The sequence below is a fragment of the Asterias amurensis genome, chromosome 3 (genome assembly GCF_032118995.1).
Source record: "Asterias amurensis chromosome 3, ASM3211899v1".
NCBI lineage: Eukaryota > Metazoa > Echinodermata > Asteroidea > Forcipulatida > Asteriidae > Asterias > Asterias amurensis.
The window spans coordinates 5,744,344-5,751,954 of NC_092650.1; the positions used below are offsets into that span (position 1 = coordinate 5,744,344).

A 7,611-nucleotide genomic window follows, 5' to 3' on the forward strand; every position below is an offset into this window, starting at 1 on the left:
TATTTGAATTTGAGTGGAACGAAGAAAACGTGCGGGACTCCTTGAACCTGTGAACTCCAGACTGACGTGCCAGCTCTCTACCAACAAAATAGCTTATCTGGTATCTAGCCCTATGTTTATGTTGGCGGTCTCTCTATTTTGTCGTTCATTATTTTGTTCACATTGTTTTAAAACCTCGACAGTAATCTTTCTATTTGCGCCCTCTAGCGGCAGCTAAGTCTTTAGCAGTGACTTGTTGAGAAAGGCTAAGCAAAACACGTTCTGGTCAGTGTTCGTTTGACATGTGTGCAGCAGGATGAACACAAATGGCTGGAAGGATTTTGTCACAAATGTGTCAAATTTATGCATTAGACATTACAATGATGCTCTGCCCAAGAAGGGAAAACCACAGGTCAACAGGGAATGGACGTTGCTGGCGGCAGTTGTGCAGAATTCCGCTGCTTCCAGTGAGCGAATTTCAAGTATACTATAACAATTTCATTCATACAATTATTACATCATCTACAATCTATGTTCGGTTCTATACTGTGTGGGGGTGGGGGGATTAGTGTTTAGTTTTATCCGATAGTCACTTGACTTAGGATGAAAAATTAAAATAAAATATAATTTTTTTACAAAAAGGGATAGGGCCTATCTCATAAAAGTCATAGGGCTAGAGATGTTCGGTACTTTGTGTTGGTGGCTGGCGCTGTTAACGGACCTCGCCTCCGGCTCGCAGAGTGAAGACCGGGTACTCGCACTGTTATTCCCTAATTAGTATAGCTTTCACTCAATCTGTTTCAATTTTATTTCCAGTGACAGCAACAGACGGCTTGAAGGTTGTTGCTATGGCAACAGGATCAAAGTGTATTGGCCAGAACAAGATGAGCAAAGAAGGTATAACACTGATTGACTGGTTTTGTCTTCAATAAAGTTGTGGGATGTTATTGTGGAGTCCGAGGAATTGAAACGCCAAATTCTGTTGTTTTTCAAATGTGGTATGAAATGCTGCATCAAGGCTACCTCGAACACCTTAGATTCCTGGATGTCTGTGGCTGGACTGCAGATCAGTGACTAGCCGTAGATCACTGAAGAAATTTGTATCTTTATTTTCTCCTGCCTTTTCTTTTGGTAATGGGTAACTCAAGGTTAAAAATATATATATAATATTTCTGTTTTATTTTTCTAGGGAACATCATCAATGACAGTCATGCAGAAGTTTTGGCAAGAAGAGCATTTATAAGGTACAGAGAAATAAATGTATTATACCAAGTCCAACTGCCCTCTAACTGCCCCCTCCTTTTCCCAAAAATCTAAAGATTGATAAAGTTAGTACAGCTATAAACAAAAATAACTACAGAAGTTTGTGCTGTTGTTCCCTTGTTATATTTGCACTTTCAAACTTTAAAGTCAGCGGTAGGAGTCCAAAGTTCTAGACGATGTTTTACCACAGCTATCCCACCCCACCCCCTCCCAAACTCATATTTTCAGCGCACTATAATGACTTTATAAGAGAATTCTCAAAGTTATTTTTTTATTGTGAACCACCAGATACCTAAACGAGCAACTCCACTTTGCCTACTCCGATCAGCAAGAGAGTATCTTCACGGGACCCGATCAAAACTTCAAATGCCACCTCAAGGATGGCGTAGAGTTTTACTTCTTCACGAGTCACACACCTTGCGGAGATGCCTCTATATTCCCAAAGGAGGACCCACCCTTGACTGTCTCCTCTCATGACGAATCTAAGAATGAGACTCTAAGAAAGGAGGCAAATGTTACGATCGAGGAGAAAGATACTGATTTTGAGGGAACTGATGGAGACATCGATTTTAGTCCAGGAATAAAACGAGATCAAGATTATAGAAAGGAGGAGACACCCTTGACTGTGTCCTCCTCTCAAGATGAATCTAAGATTAAGACCCTAAGAAATGAGGCAGATGTTACGTTCAAGGAGAAAGGTACTGATCTTTGGGGAACTGATTGTGAAAGCAATTTCAGTCCAGGAATAAAACGAGTTAAAGATCACGGAAAAGGAAGTGAGGATATCTCATCTGTTTTGCCAGGGCCCTCTGAGGATTTCTGTTCGAGTAAGAGAATAAAGATGGAAGTGTTAACGTCGACAACTCATGCAGAGATTAAAGTGTGTGACCGTAGGGTTCCAAAGGAATGGAGTGGAGAAACAAATAATGAAGAGCTTGCATCTAATCCTGCCAAGTCTCCAAAAGGTACATAGCCCAATCTCATGAAAGCCGTTTAGCAGAAAATGCTGCTCAGCGATTCTTTGCTCGAAATGAGTGGAGCACCGGTATGTAATGTTGGCTGGTAATCTGTTTTTGCTTAGCAAGATTTGTCTATGCTTACAGGCTTTATGAAATTGGGCCCAGGTGTTTAGTTTTCTGCTTACCAACCAACCTATTCTTTTACAGCACCATGTAATGGTTTACAAGGTGCTGTTGGGCAATATGCAGCCAATCAAACAAGGCACACTGGGGCGAACCCCAACTCTTTTCGATAAGTGCACTGGGTTCTTTTACGTGCATTATACTCAACACACTGGACCTACGGCTTTGCGTCCCATCCAAAGGATGCAGCAATAATGGTTAAGTGTCTTGCTTTAGGACACAAGCGTCAAGACCAGGACTTGAACCCACACTCTGCTGTTCAGAAACACCAGAGCTCGAGTTCAGTGATCTTATCTAAGTTAATCTTATCCGCTCGGCCAGGACATGCCACTAATAATACTATTGCTCCTTTTCTTTAAAACTCAACCAGCACAGACGGAAGTTGCAGTGACATCCAATGACATCTACCGCACCGGTGCCAAGTGCGTTCCAGGAGGACCCCAAGATTTACTCCACCACGGGGCAGAGTATCACAGAGTCGGCCTCCTTCGTTTGAAGCCTGGACGCGGTGATCGAACGCTGTCCATGTCCTGCAGTGACAAGATGGCGAGGTGGAATGTTGTAGGTTATCAGGGTGCTTTGCTGTCGCACTTTCTGGACAAGCCTGTCCACATGAAGACGCTTATTGTGGGAAAGTAAGAAGATACTATGTGTGTTTCAAAGTCTGTTTCATAGTATTTTGTGCTCACTCAATTCAGATAGTCAACTTTGTTTTCTTCCTGTATGTTTTTGCGGATAACAAGTGCCTTTTAAACTTTTCTAAAATTTAAATAAATTAGCAGCCATATTTTGTGACATTTAAGTTCTCTGGATCTTTCATGTGAATTTGTAACATTTACTACAATCTCAAATTTTCCTTTGCACTGCACATAGGACAACCATTAAGTATGCATGAATCTTGCACTGCTCAAAAGCTTTAGACTTTGCCATTCAAGCAAACAAGCCCATCAAAAAAACCTAGAAATATGAAACTTTGTCATCATAGCCATTTTTTTTAATCATTTGGGCGCATGAAACTAGTTGGTAAAATAAGTTTCTTTACTTCCAGATGTCCTTACAACCAAGCTGCGATGGAGAGAGCCCTCATTGGCAGGTTACAGCCAGTGTCCGACCTGCCAGAACCCTACCGCATCAACGTACCGAGTATAGTATCATCCCAGATAGCATTCCCTGATGCTAAGGATGAGGTGCAAGCTCAGTTCGGTGGGAACCAGGGAAAGATGGCACCTGCTGGTTCAGGTGAGTGTTGCTCCTGATCTGGATTTGGATTTTTCAAACACAATATCAACCTCTACCCTAGCAGCTACTCATTTATACCCCTGGGCGAAGAGAAGCAATTAAAGTAAAGTTTCTTGCTCAAGGACGCAAGTGTCATGACTAGGATTCAAACCCACACTCAGATGACTTGGCCTAAACACCAGAACTTGAGTTTGATGCTCTAAACCGCTTGGCCATGACACCCTAAACCTTTTGAACCAGTTTGCCTCGTTGTTATCACCCACAGCCATCATCTGGAGCAGGGTACGGTGTAAGCCTCTAGAAGTGTCGGTGAATGGTAGCAGGCAAGGCATCACCACCAAGAATCTACACAAAGTAGAGGCCAGGTAAGTCACAATCTGGGCATTAGACCCCTTGCACAATGCGGATCGCACCTCCGTACAATGCACACCTTCCATTCTACCTTTTTGGGAGTGTATTCTTTTGTGCACATTCTGACTCCCAAATGGCAGAGAGGAATCAACACCCACAGAGGGAGGTGCATTGTGTGTTGTGCAAGGGGTATAAAGCAATGCAAAAGTCTATCAAGTTTCTTCAAAATATCAAGTAATAAACCACAAGGGAAATATATTAGAATTTTGATTTCATCATAACCTAAAGTGTATGCATAACATTGGTTAGATTGAAAACATGAATTTTCACAGATTGACATAATAAGGACCACCATGGTGCAAAGATGGTCATGGTAGAAAACTTCCCTTTAAATGTTTTTTGCAGAAAATAGTTAATGGCCTGAAGTTTCGTCCCTAACAAAGTCTTTCTCAAAGGCTTAACAGAAGCAAGGACGTGAAAATAGAGGGAAAATAGAGGGAAGGTAGAAATCCCACGGAAAAAGCAAGGGTAAACAAAATAATTTTGCCTTGAATAAGTGATATACATTGTAGTCTCTGAGAAATGCTTGTAAAACAGTTCTTTTTTATCTTAGATTCTGAAGAATCCAATGTTTCTAAAGAATGATGGGTTTGTTCAACTGTTTTGCTGTATATGTTGGGTAACACTAACTGTGGACACTGGTCTTTGGCATGTACCACAGTTGTCCACATGCTTTTAAAAAAGCACCCTGTAAACATTTGTTCGTTTGTATCCATAGAGCTATATATATTGACTAGAGCGCTAACACCCCGTTATACACGCACTAAGGTTTTGAAGCCATGTGGGCGCATCCATGTTTATGTACAAACCAATACAAAAGCTTGAAATTTTGTACGGCAATTGTACAGCTATTTGCATGATCGTGCGTCTGTTCTTTTGTATGTGCCATCGAAGCAAAAAATGCAGTAAATGTGAACGCATAATCTGCTGATCGGCGCACAAACTGCGAGCGTCATGTGCGTCATGATTAAAAGGCGCGTTTACCTTTTTTTTAGTACGGCAATCAAGTCCAAGTTACGGTTTTCGTAGCGCGGACGCACGCGAGTGGACAGTTGCGTACGTATACGCACACGCCGAATGTAAAATCATCGCGGCAATGTGTGTTCTCTTAAAATTCCGAATTCACGCAACACACCAAACATGTCTGCGCCCAGGGTGGCTTCAAAACGCAGAGCAAGTTAGCGCTCTAGTCAATACATATAGCTCTATGTTTGTATCTTAATTTCAGATGTAGAGTATGCAAGGCTGATATGTTTCGATCGTTCAAAGACTTGATGCAAGCTATCCCAGAACATCAGCTGCCACTCACATTGAGGTATGTACCTCGTATTACAGGCAGGAGGTACATTAGATGAATTCCAATTGGTGAAGTCAGGAGCCTCTTGCTCTGGCTTCTCAATGTCATACTGTGGTGGAACAATAAACCTTGTTTTGACCCTGTGATGAGGGCGCTCTCAAACATATTTGTATCACATCCGGGAATATATTAATTCATACCCCAAAACAGTTACTAAAGACTGGAACACATTACCACCATGGACATCTAGATTATCATGGACAAATAAAATCTTTAATGGAGCTGTTATAATCCACCTCTAAAGCAAGTTGAAACTATGTGGCAACAAAAGTGGTAGAGGCTAATTACACTGTGCAGGGCGAATCGCTTATATACCTCCGAAAGGGATAACTCTGAGTGCCCTCGCGTGGTCAAAAATACGATGCATTAATGATTAGGCCCAATCCTAAATAAAATGGGGACAACAGCTACACCTATACTTGCTTTATCAGCAGCAACCGTTTCAGACAAGGTTTTAGCTTTAACCAATAGACTCCTTGCAATAGAGGTCAAACATTGGAAATCCAATCAAATCGTTTTGACCTCATACTTTGTTTGCTTTGTAGTAACAACCAAAATTTCCTTTTAAAATCATGAAAATTATTCACTAATTTTATATTTCTTGTTTGCAGGAGTTCTAAACTACAAAGTTACCTTGATTTCAAGCAAGCTGCCACTGTGTACCAAGAAGCTCTGGGTCGCTTACTCCACATCTTTGATACATGGGTCAAGAAACCCGAGGAATATTCACTGTTCAGTTGACAGTCACTGGCCTGACCTTCAAGATGTACTTCAGGATTAGTTTTCACTTCAAATTGTTGAGGTTTTTAGTCAGGGCCCAATGAGGCCGTTCACCACAGAGTTAGGCCTGTATGCTTGGTTTTTGAAAGGACAAGGGCACCAAGGCATTCTCCTTGGTAAATGGTGAATTTTTCGACGATAGCAGCTCCCTTAAACCGTCTGTTAGAGGCCGGACAGACGTGTAAGTGGACCACAGATTGTCAAGGCGCGTTCAACATGTTGAAGAGCGCCCTGACAGGAGATCAACTGATGTCATACCCAAATAACAACGGACTTTTTATCCTAGATACCGATGCTTCTGATAAAGGCATTGGTGCAACCCTTTCACAACTTCAATGGTGTGAACAAACGCAACATGACGAAGAAAGACCGATAGCCTACGCTAGTCGGTCGATGACCAAACCTCAGCGGCGATATTGTACGACGAGACGCGAACTCCTCGCAATCATAACGTTTGTACAATACTTAAGACACTACTTGCTTGGAAAGCAGTTTTTAATCCGCACAGACCACAGTGCTCTGAGATGGGTTATGACATTTAAAGACCCTGGCCCGATGGCTTGAAATAATGGCTCAATTTGACTTTAAGATTGAACACCGTGTAGGGAAGAAACATGGCAACGCAGATGCCCTCTCTAGGGTGCCGTGTGATCCTGACGAGTGTCCGTGCTACGACGGTATGACCATCCTCACTGAATTACCTTGCGGTGGTTGTGACAAGTGTGTTGCCAAAAGTGAACTTTGGTCCGATTTCAATAAAGTTGACAATGTAGTCCCTCTTTCGGCCAAGCGGATCTATTCAATGTTGGAGACAACTCCAGAGCCCTCTCAGAACACTTTCAATGATGACCAGTCTTCCAAAAGTAAAGGCCCCCTCGGGTGTTGTGACTCGCCACACCCCCGACCAGATCTAGTACCTATCCTCTCCTGGGCGACAGTCCTCGTGCTGTTGGCATCAGTGGTAACCCTCCTTTTCGATGGTATGAGCAACCTAGGCGATTGTATATGGCGCACGTGCAGTACAGTCACCAGCTACTTGTGGGTATCGACTCCCACTAGCCGTTGTACAAATACAGATGGAGAAACCCCCGGACAAGCCCCATTGTCCAACGCCTCGCCAGGGATCCAGCACCTCGCCAAGGTGCAAGAGCCGGTAACAGACATAACCAACATCAGAACTGATGAACATCAAATACCAGAGTGTAGCGGAGTAAATTGTGATATGCCCTGCACCCCTGACAAGGGTGCCTCAGCCGGTTTTAGTACCGGGCCGCAACCTCCAAAACGACTTCCCTCCTCTCTGGCCCCGTCAATTCCAAACTGTGACTTGTTTAACGTACATGTATTATCCGTGGACGACGATACCGGTTCCAACGCTGGTCAGCAACAAGAAACACCCTGGGTAAATGGCTATTCATCTAATGACATTGCCAAAATGCA

At 42.9% G+C, this 7,611-nt stretch overlaps 1 protein-coding gene across 1 annotated transcript; it reads left to right on the top strand.

The window, feature by feature from the left end:
• Positions 1-295: 295 nt before the first annotated feature.
• Positions 296-7,149, top strand: LOC139935032 (tRNA-specific adenosine deaminase 1-like). The gene is made up of 9 exons (XM_071929483.1): positions 296-461; positions 796-876; positions 1,169-1,223; positions 1,531-2,207; positions 2,755-3,019; positions 3,433-3,623; positions 3,889-3,988; positions 5,263-5,349; positions 6,003-7,149. The coding sequence occupies exons 1-9, from the start codon at positions 296-298 to the stop codon at positions 6,130-6,132; spliced, it is 1,752 nt and encodes a 583-aa protein (XP_071785584.1). The 3' UTR covers positions 6,133-7,149.
• Positions 7,150-7,611: the final 462 nt, after the last annotated feature.